The 14776-nt window shown below is 41.0% G+C and overlaps 2 protein-coding genes and 2 non-coding genes across 4 annotated transcripts in view; 1 reads left to right on the forward strand and 3 right to left on the reverse strand.

The window, feature by feature from the left end:
* Positions 1–7798: 7798 nt before the first annotated feature.
* On the reverse strand, positions 7799–12126 carry rps27.2 (ribosomal protein S27). The gene is made up of 4 exons (XM_005936101.3): positions 12013–12126; positions 11236–11344; positions 10712–10822; positions 7799–8894 (listed from the first exon to the last, which is right to left on the reverse strand). Exons 1-4 carry the CDS (start codon positions 12016–12018, stop codon positions 8866–8868), a joined length of 255 nt encoding a protein of 84 aa, XP_005936163.1. The 5' UTR covers positions 12019–12126; the 3' UTR covers positions 7799–8865.
* On the reverse strand, positions 10119–10250 carry LOC121815404. Its single transcript, XR_006055063.1, has one exon. It is a non-coding gene; the product is annotated as a small nucleolar RNA SNORA13 (small nucleolar RNA).
* LOC121815403 lies at positions 10894–11025 on the reverse strand. The gene has a single exon (XR_006055062.1). It is a non-coding gene; the product is annotated as a small nucleolar RNA SNORA13 (small nucleolar RNA).
* A 1404-nt stretch (positions 12127–13530) lies between the features above and the next one.
* The window catches only part of rab13 (RAB13, member RAS oncogene family), a 6787-nt gene continuing 5541 nt past the window's right edge, over positions 13531–14776 (forward strand). Inside the window, exon 1 of the mRNA XM_005936102.3 lies at positions 13531–14106. Within this exon, the coding sequence (XP_005936164.1) occupies positions 13983–14106 (124 nt within the window). The 5' untranslated portion in view covers positions 13531–13982. The remainder of the gene's footprint in view (positions 14107–14776) is intronic.

The raw sequence follows: 14776 nt of genomic DNA on the forward strand, positions 1-14776 counted from the left end.
GTGTGTGTGTGTGTGTGTGTGTGTGTGTGTGTGTGTGTGTGTGTGTGTGTGTGTGTGTGTCAGCCCTCATTGTATATGAGGCATGTCTCAAGCTGGTGACTCCAAACCCTTAGGGGTGAGAGTGTTCTTGGTGAAGGTGGAGACAGTCAGCTAATTGGAGGCTAGGAATAGCCAGCAGTAAACTGGTACTCATTCGATTTCAATTCAATTTCATTTCATTTATATAGCAGTAAATCACAACTGTCACCACAAGGTCCTTTATATTATAGGGTAAAGATCTTACAGAATGAGAAACAACCCCCAACAAGGAGACAACCCGCTATGAGAAAGCAGTTGGCAACAGTGGGACGGAAAAAACCCTTTTAACAGGAAGAAACTGCAGATTCTGGCTCAGGAAGAAGCAGACATCTTCTGAGAGTGGAGGGGGTGAGAAGAGAGAGAGAGCAGGAAGAGAGTCAAGGCAGAGAGAGAGTTTTAAATCAGCTTTTAATAGTTAAATTGAATAGTGATTTATAAACCCAATGAAGAGGAATCTCATGAAGAGTTGAGTGAAGAAGAAATGCTCAGTGCATCATGGGAAGCCACCAGCAGTCTAAGCCTAGTGCAGCATATCTAAGGGAGGATTCAGGGTTACCTCATCCAGCTCTAACTATAAGCTTTATCAAAAAGGTTTATTAGGACACTATGATACTATGAGGTCTAATGTGGGATTAATATGGTCTACTTTCTAGACATTGACAGTACTCTTGCTGCAGCTTCAGCTGAAGCCTGTATAATGTCGATAGAATCTCATTCTTAGCATCCAGGTAGGACCTTATGCCACCAATTATTTTGTGAACTCACCTTTTTAAGCAAAGCCATCGTGGCTGGGATAACCAGAAGCCAAATGCTTTAAGTGAGGAGTGGATCAGACTGATACTCTCATATTTGTTAGTTAGTGACAGCTCTGCTGATTGACTTCGCTTTTAAAACACCTAGGCTGTTTCCATTTTTATTTACATGGGTGTGTGGGACTCTAGTATGTTGTTCAAATCTTATGAGATATTTTTAGAAATATAAATCAAATATATTTATCTAAATCATGTATGTCTGTGTGTATGTCCAATATCTGTTTGGTTTTTTCGGAGTGTTAAAACTTCTGGCCGATAGAACAAAAGGTTGAAAGTGGCCTATAACTTCTTCTCCGTCTCTGTCCCCCTCCTCCTCCTCTGTTTGACCCAAATCCCACCCTCAGTCCCAGTACCCCACAAGCACAGCAAGTTTTTTTTTCATTTAGTTTAATTTCCTCTGCTCTTTTCTATCTTACAGCCCTGCTGCTAGCTGCTACACCTTCGTCTGCTTATCACAGTTATGCACTCACAGACAGACAATGAGCTGCATGCATCCACACACACACACACACACACACACACACACGAGCAGAGACATGGACAGAATTACATTAGAATTTCATATTCATTTGAACAGTGCTTTGACGTGGCTCCACTCCTCGCTGCCTCCTTCCGACCTTCCTCAGCTTACTTCCCCAAAAAGTAATGTTGGTTTCTATAGTAACCGCCTGTGTCTATGTTAGAGGGGAGTTTCCTCACGCTGACTGAAAACGATGTTGAGCACGGGGAGCCACGGAAATACACACACTCTCCCTCACTCACATGCTTGCATTCGTAAAACTGTTGATTAGCAATCACCGTGTCCTTCACACTGTTTATTTTTAATGAGCTCAGAACAATCTGTTGATTGGGTGATTCCAACAGGAGTAACACGCAGCATATTACAAATTGAGTATTCACATCAGATGGAATTTTTGTGGCCCTTTGTGTAATGTGAGAAAGGTGAACATGAATGTGTGAAGAGTTCTCTTATTATTTTGCACCTAAGTTCCTTTTAATTGTAGGTTATAGTTATTTTCCTTTTTTGGGATAAATACATGAATACTCTTTTCTTTGTTGCACAGAACTATGACTGTGACTATTTTTGTCTGTGTTGTGTTTTGTTTGTAGCATTCTTCTTGATATGCTCGTCTCTCTGTTGGTGTGCTGCTGTGGTGCTCTCTTACTTTTCAAAGAAATGTAGGTCAGGTGGACTGGAGACTGTAAATTGCCTATTGTTGTGGGTTTTGTGCTTCCCTGCATGGAAAGGTCCCAGATATCTGTGATGTATGGGCATAAACAATGAACAAATTAATGAAGCCCCACGAGCCAGACTGAACTTTGCACCAGCTCGTTCAGACTCATCATTTTCACATTAATGCACTTTGCATAAATTGGTGCTCAAATGCAGAATTGCGATACTTGACTTTATGTAAAACACCAACTGAAATATGCATTAATATACTGCAGAACATTTCTGACAGGGGAAATAAATCATTTTGATCTCTGTGTAACGTATTTGGTAACGACTTGGACAACCATAAAACAACTAAGCGGCATCTGGCGAGTGATTGCATATTTACATTTTCTAAGCTTCTCCCTCTTGTTAAGTATTGACAACAGTCCTAGCACATTATTTGTCTCCTCCATTAAGAGCTAGCCTGTGATTGGCCGACACAAAGCAGAAACAGCCTGTGTTTACATCTCTTCTCTGCCGCCTTGTTTTTCTTCCTCCAACTCATTTCTCTCACTCACTCTACTCGTTGCCTTGCCAAATATCTGCACAGATATTCTGCCAATCATATTTTCTTTCTCCACCTTTCTTCTCTCTTTTCCTCCTGGTGTCATGTAGTAAGGATGTAGAGCTGCAGTTAGCAGAGTGTGACCAGAAGGGGGTACAGTTTGACAACCTCCGATCCCTCCCAGTGACTCTGCAAGCTCCACTCCATCTCCCTAAATGTTCTCGCACACAGGGACATTCACAGCTTGCAGACTATTTCAGCTTCATCGTCAGAATAATTAATGCAGGAAATGATCACCGAGACAAGAATGATTAATTTTGAGCTCTGACAACACCGACATGACCGATTGTTGGTGCTGGGCCACCAGGCTTTTAATGCTCACGGCCATCCAGGGATAGCATCCATCACGGTGACCCTCACTCCTGCAGAGATGTGTTCAGTGTGTGTTTTTATGTGGGTGTGAATGCCAGCGTATGTGTGTGTATCATTAAGCATATGTTTACTAATTTAGCAGCCTTGTGACTGTGGAGGTAAGGGGTTACTATTCTGAGATAGTAAAAGATGTTTAGCAGAGCACAACCACCTGAGACCTCTGCAGCTTTCCTGACATGACCTGCCAGGGGCACGAGCTTTCACATTTCATCAGATGGAATTTTTGTAATGTGAGAAAAGTGAACTTGATTATGTGAAGACTTCTCTTATTATTTTGTAATAAAGTTCCCTTTAATTGTAGATGTGACTGTTCCAGGTTTTGGATTGCACACTAGGTTATAGTTATTTTCCTGAGAGGGGTGACATCAAAATTTAGGATAAATACATGAATACGCTTGTCTTTGTTGCACAGTATACTGTGACTGTGACCATTTTTTGTCTGTGTTGTGTTTTGTTTGTAGCATTCTTCTTGATATGCTTGTCTCTCTGCCGGTGTGCTGCTGTGGTGCTCTCTTACTTTCCAGACAAATGTAGGTCAGGTGGACTGGAGACGGCAAACTGCCTATTGTTGTGTGTTTTGTGGTTCCCTGCATGGAAAGGTCCCAGATATCTGTGACGTGTGGGCATAAACAATGAACAAATTAATGAAGCCCGATGAGCCTAAATGCGTAAATTGGTGCTCAAATGCAGAATTGCAATACTTGACTTTACATAAAACACTTTAAAATAAGCTGTGTATCATTAAGCATATGTTTACTAATTCATTGACCTTGTGACTGTGGACGTGAGGGGTTACTATTCTGCGATAGTAAAAGATATTTAGCAAAGAACAACAACACCTGAAACTAGCTTTCCTGACATGACCTGGCAGGGGGCTGTGCTTTTACATTTCATCCTCTTTACCACATTTTTACCTTCACATATAAAGATTTTAGCTCTCTCTGTAGCACAGTATGACTAAGGTACTCTTATTATAAGGTTTAAGGTAAACAGTCCCTATTATAGTGGCAGAACAATCAGGAGTGGGGAAGACTGGATGATAATAAAATCATTTGTCGATATTAAGTGTCCATATGGTAATAAATTAAACTGAGAGTGCTTGCAATTGTGTTTTGCACAATTACTACCTCCATTTTGGAATGGATCATTTCTTAATCTTGCTTCTCTCACAGTTTCTCCCAGTTATTCTGCCAAACACAATTAAAACATTCATCTGGAAATAAACAGTTCTTCCATTTTTGAGTTTTAGTCGTGCCAGCTGGTTACTTTCAGCTAACAAAAATAAATAAAATCTTGGGATACATTTTGGACACTGACAAAAAAAATACCCAGAAGTCTGTTTGACATAACTTGTGTGTTGTTGTTGTCTTGTGTCCCAGAGATGCCATCTGGCCTGTGCGCCACGCTTTGTGTCAGCATGTGACAGGACACGACTTGTCACTGTGGGCTCCCAGGGGATGCTGACTAGTGGCTCAAACACTGACTCTCCTCTGCTGGAGGTCGTTGCTGTGGAGGCGTAGGGTCAGCCAGACCTTGTTCATAAGTGTTCAGGTCAGTTAATTAAGTAGGGTATACTAATGATGTGTAATGACTTTGGCCTTGGCAAAGGGAAAACTCAAACAAAGAGACATATGTGTACAGATGAACTGTGTCTCACCAGAGTGGTTTGTGCTTCTGCTACAGCGTGGGAGGGCCCAGTCAGCCCGTCTTTCCTTTGTTATAAGTCACTATTCTGCGATAACCTTGGTCAGTAGAGCTACGCTCACAACACGCGCACACCCCCACAGCCTTTCTTGTACGCTCGTTTAATTTCTCCACAGTTTCTGGCTCTGGATTTTTCTTTCTTTCTCAACAGCCTTCTTTCATGTCAATTTTTCATTCTACTGCAGCTCTCATTTTGCCAAATTTAACGCTGAAAAGAGAATTCAAACTGCTCAGATCAATACTATAAAAAGTCATCTGCCATGTCTTTCAGTGATTTTTCTGCCCTTCTCTATCGATCCTCCTGTCCCATCCTCCACTCTGCCTCCCACTCAGAGATGACCTGACGCTGATTACTTCAGATTTTGACAGACGTTTTTGGTGTCCAGACTTTGCAGAACAAAGATTTTCAGCAGGGCCAATAACACCTCCCTTAGTGACTATAATCCCCAATATGTTAATGTTTTCCATCTCTACATCAGTCCAGAAGGAGAATGCATGACACTCTTTAATAAGCAAAAGGGTCAGCAATGGGTATTTAATCAGGCGTTACAGGGCAGACCTATAGCATCTTGGAAGAGGGAAAGTTTGCTACAGGTAGAGAAATTTAATGAGCACAAATGGGTAGAGTTTAGGCTGCTAGTATCTAATCAATGGGCTCATGTCCTCTGTCTTCTGGGTGAAATGGAAGCTTCCACAGTCCCTACTCTCTTAACCTCTGCAGACAAACACGTCATGGTGGTGGTGAGAGGGTTTCAAGCACACATGAAACTAAAGCATGTGAGGAAAAATTACCATGAGCATGCATCTTTTTCCATCCTTTCACTCTTAATGTGTCACTTTTATGCACCATCTTGTAAGAAAGCTTAGTTAGTGTTGCACTTTAGCTCCCCCTACCTTCAATTTTGCATTTTTACAGTCAGCCCTGACAATTCATGGCTTGCTGCTAACAAACTCTTCCCCCGTCATTCATTCCCTGCAGTTGTTTACGGACAGTCACTGTGTCTGTCTCAGGAGGGGTTTGTTACCAGCTGCTCTTGATGGGGCCTCTCTTTGTGGGGTCAGTTCCCTTTCTGTCAGAGCTGCTCTCAGGTGTCCCAGAGGTGCTGCCCGACCTGTTGGCACTCCACCGATCTGTGTTGCTCCCTGTCACTCAGCCTGGGGTTGAGTTTACGGTGATGGGCAGCAAGAACATGCTTTCATCGGTATGTCACGCAAACATCCACAGAATAGATTATTTGAGCCTTTCGTGTACTTACCCACAACTTAGGACATTTATGAAATTCACTGTGGAAAAAAAAAACTAAAGCGTGAGTGAAAAATCAATCAAAACAGAGGGAAGATGAACTGCAGTCTTCTTGACATCATGTAATTTCTTTGACAGACATTCATTATCTGCTTCCATTGTTTCGAGTAAAGACTCATTTTGGAAGCTGAAAGAAGTGGAATTGTTGTGGATGTAACATTTAAATTCCTGCTGTTAAAATTTCAAATATAGGTCAGTGTTCAGTGGATGCCTGAGCTCCAAACAATAGTTAATTATTCTCTCTCATTCATCCATTCATTGATTGCAGTCTGGAGACCGACATAAGTGAGGGGCAGAAATTTCTTTGGTGACACTGAGGTTATATGGTAAGTATCCAAACTCAGCAACCTGGACATTCATTGGAGTTAACCTATGGTGCTCTTTTTCTGCTCCATAGTTTTATTTTTTGAGCTATACTAGAGTGGCTTTGCATGACTCACAGTTCAAAGTAATCCTTATTTGTCTTACACCATGCTTTTGTGCAGAATCTCAGTTTATCCTGTCTGAAATAAGTCAGTCTAGCCTCTCTCTCTCCCTGTTACTGTTAAGAGGTTCTGAGTAAATCAATATTTAGTGTTAAATTTCAGTAGTTCAGAGAAGTTGTTATTAAAACAACTTTTTCAGCCGTGGCTCTTCTTTTTCTATTTATTTTTATGACATGACCACATAGTGACAGCCATACTTTCTCTTGAGTAGATTTCCACAGCTGAATCCACTGAATGTCACCACCTCACCGAGTAGAGTTCAGACCCCGTCTCCACTCCCCCAGTATAATTACACTGAGCAGACATACATCAAAATAGTCAGTGACCTTATGACAGCCTCGTGGTCAGATTCATGGGTTCTCCTGCAGTAAACCAGTAAGCTTATCATTACTGTGCTCAGGTGTGACAGTATGGTAAAACCACATGCTTTCAGTTACTCGACTTATTTTTCCTGGATATGTAGGTTTGGGGCTTTTGTGAGTTGTTTTGCCAGGAAAATGGAAAATAGATGCAGCGATTTATTGAAATGTCGGTTGGGGTCTACGCTCTGGTGAGGTCGATCCATGAATGATGATGTTCTGTTGTGTGTTTTCTTATTCGGGTGCTTCTAATAAATTGGCAGTTTGTTTGGGATCATTGAAGATGCTTTCACAACAGTATTGCATGGTGGATCAGAATTTGCCTGTAGTATCTGACAGATACGCCAAGATTACGACTGATAGGTCTTTGGGAATCACCTTATTGGTGCAGAAATACTATTTTATTCCTGTCAAACGATGTCATCTTTGGCATGTTTCATGTTTATTAGAATAGAATAGAATAGAATAATCCTTTAATTGTCCCACAAGGGAAATTTGGTTATTGGGTATTCAACTTGCTGCTAGTAACAACATGCTATTTAAAATTGGTTCTTTGCAAAGCTGTCTGTTTTGTGCAGACACATGACTGGTTGATCCCACAGGTTATGTATCATTTTATGATTGAATGATTCATAGGTTAGTATCAAGCAGCTTATCAAACAAGTAAAGCTAAATAAAAAAGTGAAATAAAAAAGTACTGCACCTTTGTAAAAGCCTACACATTAAATCTAAACCCCTTATATTTGAATAGTGAAAAAGTGGTGGTATAAGGGTACTATATGATTAAAAGTATGAATAAAAGAAAATTAGAATGGTGATAGTGACATTAATATTAAAAAGAGATCATATAGAATACAAAGCTTATCCTGTGTTCGTCATTCAATAAACACAAGCCACACCAGAATCTCATTTCCTGTTTACCATAATTTTATTTGTTAGTGTCCAATACAAGCAAGACAATAAAAATGTAACCATAGCAACAACAAAGTTATCAAATCCCTCCGTCTCCTGATTTAATTTTCATATTTATTCAGTGTACAAATCACTGCTGTCACAGAGGCTGTGCACAGGGCCTACGTGCGCGCAAGCGTAAACCACAGGTGAGAGTAACCTGCGGCCACAACCTGCTCCTGCAGTGTTAGCCCTTTCAGAGCAACAGATTTTTCACAACCTGACAAGAATTCATCCCACATGATCAATTGCACAGAAAGCTCGCAAGCACACATAAATGCACAACCACACTGTTCATTGAAATTTAATTAACTTCCTTTTGTTTGTTTTTTTTTAAAGCAGAGCAAACAGTGTTCTTCCCTGAATAGACCCTCATTCAGACTGAGGGAACCCTGCACTGATGCCACTGACATCATCGCCTACTTTATAGTGCTGACATCACTGTGGCATTAAAACATAAGACACAAGAAATGTATTAATAATTATTCATGCAGAGTGCCCTTTTTACACAAGAAAACTCTGCAGTCAAGTCAACTTTCTTGAGACGTAGCAACAGTTTGCTTCCTTTTCTAGAGCTGGCCCCCTTGTTTCCAGAGGAACTTTGCATCTAGTGCTGGGCCTCATCTCTGACCACACCTTCCTGTAAATCATTGCTTAGTTGATGAAGGGTGTAATGCAAACAAATGCAAGACAAACAGAAACCCCACATGCATCGTGTCATCTTTAAAGGGTTGCCAGCGGACAAAAGCTGTGTTTTTTCCAGATAAAATGGTGAGTTGAAAGATACCTAATGAGATTATTTATCAAATGAAACTTTATTTAAAGTGAACAATGAATCACATAAGCTGTTGGTGGTCTTTCAACAAGGCCAGGCATTTTTCTGCATATTAAGTAGATAGACTCCCTCTTATATTACATGATTTAGCCATTCCCATTCCCTGCATCAGTTCTATGGCAGTGTCACTTGATGTCCATCAAGTTCTTACTCTTCTCAAGGATGTCGAACCCCATCTGATCAGGTTAGTGCTGTTTCCTCCTGAATGAGCATCCTAAAGAGGCGAGAGATTGTGGCTCAGACACTGATAGAAATCAACAAGACAGCTTTATTATAAAACACTTAGAGAAGTCTTGGTTATATTACAACCTTATAATCCTCCATAAATATCGACAGCCTATAAAAACGGCCAATCTTGCAGCAAGGTGTATCAACTGACTCCCTAACAAGAAGACATTCACCTAACAGTGAAGCTCAGGCTACCATCTGCCTTCACAAAGGCTGAATCACCACCACACTCGTGGTTTTATTGCTCAGTTCTTGCTAAGAAGCTCCTGTTACCACAGCAGCGTGGGGTGGCTGTGACGATGACAATATCAGTAAAATTGAACCTTGAACCCTGAGGACATGAAACGCTACACATATAAAGGCTAATTTACATACAAGTGACAGGTTGTTAAACGGACCAACAGAAACTGATTTTTCCTCATCGGGCCGGGTGTCGGGCTGAGCGGTGCAATCACCTGATGCGATCAGCGCTATTTTATGCAGTAAAATAATTTCCCTCTTCCCAAGCACATATAACTATGTTTCTTAGCGAAGCATGACCAGGAATCCCATCACGTCTGCAGGGAAAATAGGTCAACGTGTGCAAAAAGAAGGAAAAGAAAAGAAAAAAAAAAGTCGAGGCTCAGAGGAAGAGATGCCATACTTTTTGGAGATCTTTTGTATTTTCCTCACGTCATCTCACTGACTGGATTACTTCAGTTTAGAAGTGAGGAAATGTAAGTGAAGGAAACTGTAAGGTGGAGATTTTTTCCCTGCGTACATGCTGATGAATGTTGGGATTTCCAGTTGCATTTGTTAAGAAATAGTTATGTTTTTGGTGTGATGCACATGTAGTGACTTGTGCAGAGTAATATAAACTGCTTGGCTGTGTTGGGAAAAGAAAATATTTTATTGCACAAAAAAAAGTGCTGATCGCATCATGCGAACATCTGCTTTGCTTGACTGCACAGCTCGGTACACCCGGCCTGATGAGGAAAAGCTGGAAATGCTGAACTCCAACTTGTCGGCCTGGTGACTCAAACAGGCTCTCCTCCAATCGCTCCTCATTTATACAGTGCTTTACAAACCCAAATATTACAGGTAACAGCTGGATTTTCCCCATTTCATTTCATGTCCTCTTTAAAGGAGACCTATCACCTTAAATCTATACTGGGCCTACCTGTTAATCTGAAAAAAATAAATAAATTAAATAAAATGTGTGTAAATGAAACGTTGTGCTTGCAGCCGATTGTGTAGGAATGGATCAGTGATGATGAATTCCTCTCACAACCACAAGAGTTACTGTGTGCCTTAGTTGACACCCTGTTCATGAAGAAAACAATGAAAGGGCAACACAAAGGCAAATGTGAAAGAGTAACTGAGAGTGTGTACAGTCAAGTTCGACCACTCATCTCCGGCCACAAAATCTGGGGATTTAGGGAAAAGCGTCTGCCTTGGGTCATTAAAATATAATTCAGTTTTATTTACGTAGTGCCAATCCAGAGCAACAGTCACCCCAGAGGGGAGACAAATCTAGATTACATCAGGAAGAACACCACCCAACACAGCTCTGCCGAAACAAACATGGGGGCAGCTAAAAGTAGCTTCCGTCTAAATTTGCATCAAATGCAAAAAATATTAGATTTAGACAAAAACTCCCGAAAATGTTTTTAAAAACAAGCTTTTAAAAGTTGTTTCCCCTCTCTATCGTTGCCATTAGAGAATCCTCCAAAAGAATCCCAAATTTAAATCTTTAAGCACCACCCCCCTCTCGCCATTTGTGTAGTTCTACACATATAGTTGCGATTTCTGGTTTCCCTGTACCTTCTGTCAGGCGAGCTTTCCCTCCTGTCGGCTGGCACAGGACCGTGGAGCAGCCGACACACAGAACTACAGTCTGAGCATGACTGAAGACTGTGGTGATCTTGTAGCACCCTGCAAACAGCACACAAACCAGTTAAACAACAACAACAACAACAAGATGTCAGGAGTACTCCTGATGACTGGTGTGTCGTTGCAGCCGTTTGTGTAGAAGAGTCACTTGAAGCTCATGTCACAAACGGCCACAACCGTCACTGTATGCCTTACTTGACACCCCAATCACTAACGAAGCAATGAAAGGGCAACACATAAAGGCAAGTGTAGCACAGGAGTGGAAGAAGTGCTCAAAGGTTTTCCAAAACATTAAATTACCCAAGTAAATACTTCGCCTGCACCATGACTTACAAATGGGAAATACACCACTTTGATTTAAAACTGTAATTAGCTGCAGAACTCAAGCAAATGTGCTTATTGTTAGTGGACATGTTTCCATTTAAATCTTAAGTACAACTCATAAGTAAACTGACCTGGACACTTGACATCCATAAAATAGGAGTTAGGACTCTGAACAAGACGCTTTTTCTTGTGTCGTCTCTTTTCCTGCTCGGGGGTTGGGTGCAAAAGATCCTTCGCGAGCTGGGGGAGGAAAGCAACATTTTTTTTTCATTTTATTTTATTTTAAACACGAGCTTTGAAAATAAATAAATAAATAATTAATAAAAAAAATTAACCGGAAGGTGCTTTAACATGTAATTAAACTGCTGCGGTTGTAGGCCTCAGTTACAGCGAGGCAAAGGTCGAGACCTCGATACACTTCTCGGATAAGGAAACTGGAAAGTGTTAAAATGAAATTATCGGAATACTCTTGAAGCAATCGCAGCGATGCCGTTAAAAAAAAAAGCAATCAGATGAAACATCGTTAAGAGTTTAATTAACCCCCACAACACCCAACATATGTCACAGGTAATCAGACGAGCACGACACCCAGTTATCAGACTGCTGACTAACATTAATGCGCGACATCAACCAGCTTCCTCCCCAATAAAGGCATTAAATACACTCAATGCTGAGACTTAAAGCGATGCCGTGTGCTGTCAGCGAGCCTCGTGGGTTGCTCGTTGAGCACGTGTTTCGCCATATTGCGCTCGTTCACATCTTTACGTTTACATTAAAGGAAAAAAAACTGCTGACGGATTATTTTTAAAACGCACTTTTTAAGCTGTAAAATATTTTAACCGCGTTATAAAAGCACACTTTATCGACTGAGGCAAGTTAGTAGGTACAAAGACGCTTTTGTTACTTACAGGCATGTCTGCGTGTTTGGACTCTCACCGGAAAAAGACCCGCCGTCCACGTACCGGAAACTGCTGACTGACTGGGAGGAAGACCTGGAGGAAGAAAAAATAAAAATACTCGTCGGTGTTTACGTGAAATTATTCGTTAGATAACATCAAATGAATGCTTGAAAATAACTTAATCGTGTAAATACACCGTGAATACAATTTTCATGGTTTTCTGTCGCATTTGATTAAATCTTCTAACTGTATAGCGATTTCCTGACAAAGCAGACGATTATCCTGTAATTTAAATACTTTTTTCAACAATTAGAATTGTTGAAAAGTAGGTCAGACCCCTCATCATCTACACGTGAAACACGCGAGCTTAAACCCTTAAGTGTGTCCGTCTGAATATGCTCAAGTCAACAATTTTTGTTATAAGTCAGGGGAGCAAAGACTGGGCTATCAAATGCCCCAAATCGACCATCTGCACGATTTTTCAAAGTGTCGTTATAAAGAAGTCTTTAAAAACATGTTTGTTTGTTTGTTTTTCACCCAGTAAAATAAATTCAATGTAATGATGTCAGCATCCACTAGGAGTGGAAAATAAAGGACAGTAAAAATATATTTTGTTATGTTCCAAAATACTTTACATGTAAAAAGTGTGCCTCTGTGAACCCGCTGTGATCTGCAGGGTTGGATGGTAACACACAAACAGAGATATTAGATAAATAAATCTAAGTTGGCTTTAGTGGTCCGGCCTGTATGAACTAAAATGACCTCCGGTCTAGAGACATAAACACCCGAGAAAGTCAGAGGGGAACTGTTGTTACCTGTAGGTGACAACTGGGGAAAGTTACAGTGTCCTTCTCTTCTTGTAGGTGGTGCAGGTTAGACTGGAGCTACAAAAGCACTGAGCAGAATTAAGAAAGTGTCATTTTACATATATTCTTCTGTCGAGGCCAACTTTCATGCTTGGTGGTCACATTTTAAACGATGACTCTGATATCCAACAGTCTCTTTCTTGCAGGGATGTAGAACATTAGTTGTTATTTGATTAAGCTTCATAAACAATGTTAGCTTTGTATTGCTTTGTCTTATTAAGGGTACAAAGTATTCACTTAAAACGTACTCCAAGTAAAGGCCCTGCATTATGTTACTTAAGTAAAGGTTTAAGTAAAAGTACTCTTCAGTGAGGGAGAATTACATGAATGCAGAAGGACTTTAAGCAGCATTTTACTGTTTTTGAATATTTTTTACTTCAACCTCAATTCCTGATTATTTCCTTTAATAATCAAATGACTGAGAAGGAATCAAAGTTGAGCAATGCTGTTAGAGTTATCCAAGAGCATTTCTCAACAAGAAAACCCCATGATTATAGATTATAGATTTATTAATATCATTTTATGTCATGGAGGATGTAAGGAAAGAGCACATGTTGTTTAAACCAACTTTTTCACTTGTATCGGTCCATACACACGTGTTTACTGATCAAATGGTGCCACCTAGTGTCCGTGCTGAGTGAGTGCCTGCGAACTGTGAACCGTTCACTCCCATAAAGCTCTCCCACACGTAGCTGCTGTGGGATTGGGGCCGACAGCAAGTTCCGTTTTCTTTTTTTTTAAAGTGGTATTTCTGCAGACTGGATAAACTTGTTCCCACCCCGATATGCTTGTAAACGGGATAATAACGACTCTCTAATTGCAGCGGAATGAAACTTTAATACATGAGGGCTGATCTGAAAGAGTCTGTACAACTTTATCCTGCGCAGTCCAAACACAACACGGAGGAGGATCGGAATTTACCGGTGACAAGTCTGAGAGTGAAAAGAGGAAAAAGAAGAGGATCCACTCGCAGGAGATTGCTTATTTTAAGTCACAAGGAAAAGAAATCGAGATTTAACGCGTTTGGTGGTGGATGAGAAGATCTCCGGTGAAGAGACAGACCAAACTTTCCCCGCTCCTGCTTTGACTTCTGCTTGAAGAACAACTTCGACCATGGCGAAAAAGTATGATTTCCTTTTCAAACTGTTACTCATCGGGGACAGCGGAGTGGGAAAAACGTGTCTGATCATTCGTTTTGCTGAGGACAATTTCAACTCTACGTACATTTCCACCATCGGTACGTTTAATGTTTGAATTACAGTCTGCGACATTTCTGCTTCAGCTTATGATTGGCTTCTGTGAAACTTGGGATATGAGCAAGACAAATGTTTGCTGACATTTCAAGCTCCGTTTTGCCTCTGTTTACTGTAAGAGCTGGTTTCCCGGACTGCTTTCATGTCCCAACTAGTCTGCGCTCTCTTATTTTCTTTTTCTTTATTTAGTCTCTCTCTCCTTTTTTTTTTCTTTTCTCCCTGCTGAATGTGTGTGCTCTCTCTTCCCTGACCCTCTCCCCCATCTCTCCCTCAGATCTCATTCCTCTCATTTGGCTCACAGAGGGTCCACCCACCCTCATTCCTATCTCTTTTACCATCTCTACGTTCCCAGAAGAGTGGCTGGCTTTCTGGCATGCACAGTTTTGCACAGTCAACCCCCTCTTCTGCCCCGCACTGTCTATGTGTCTGTCAGCTTGTCCATCCAGCAGAAAAACACAAAAACACAGCAGTCTGTAGCAGTTTGCAGGTCTGTATGTCTGATCTTTATGTCTGCTTGTGGATGGTAACACCCTGGGGGGTAGGGGGGTGTATGTTCAGTGTCGCCACCTTAGTGAGGGTGACTCATATCAACTGCAATGTGTGAGTTTTTGTCTCCAATAGGGGTATTTAATGCAGTCTTTGCCCCCCCCCCCC

This window comes from Haplochromis burtoni, unplaced genomic scaffold, assembly GCF_018398535.1.
Source record: "Haplochromis burtoni strain Fernald_Lab_line unplaced genomic scaffold, NCSU_Asbu1 Contig_204, whole genome shotgun sequence".
NCBI lineage: Eukaryota > Metazoa > Chordata > Actinopteri > Cichliformes > Cichlidae > Haplochromis > Haplochromis burtoni.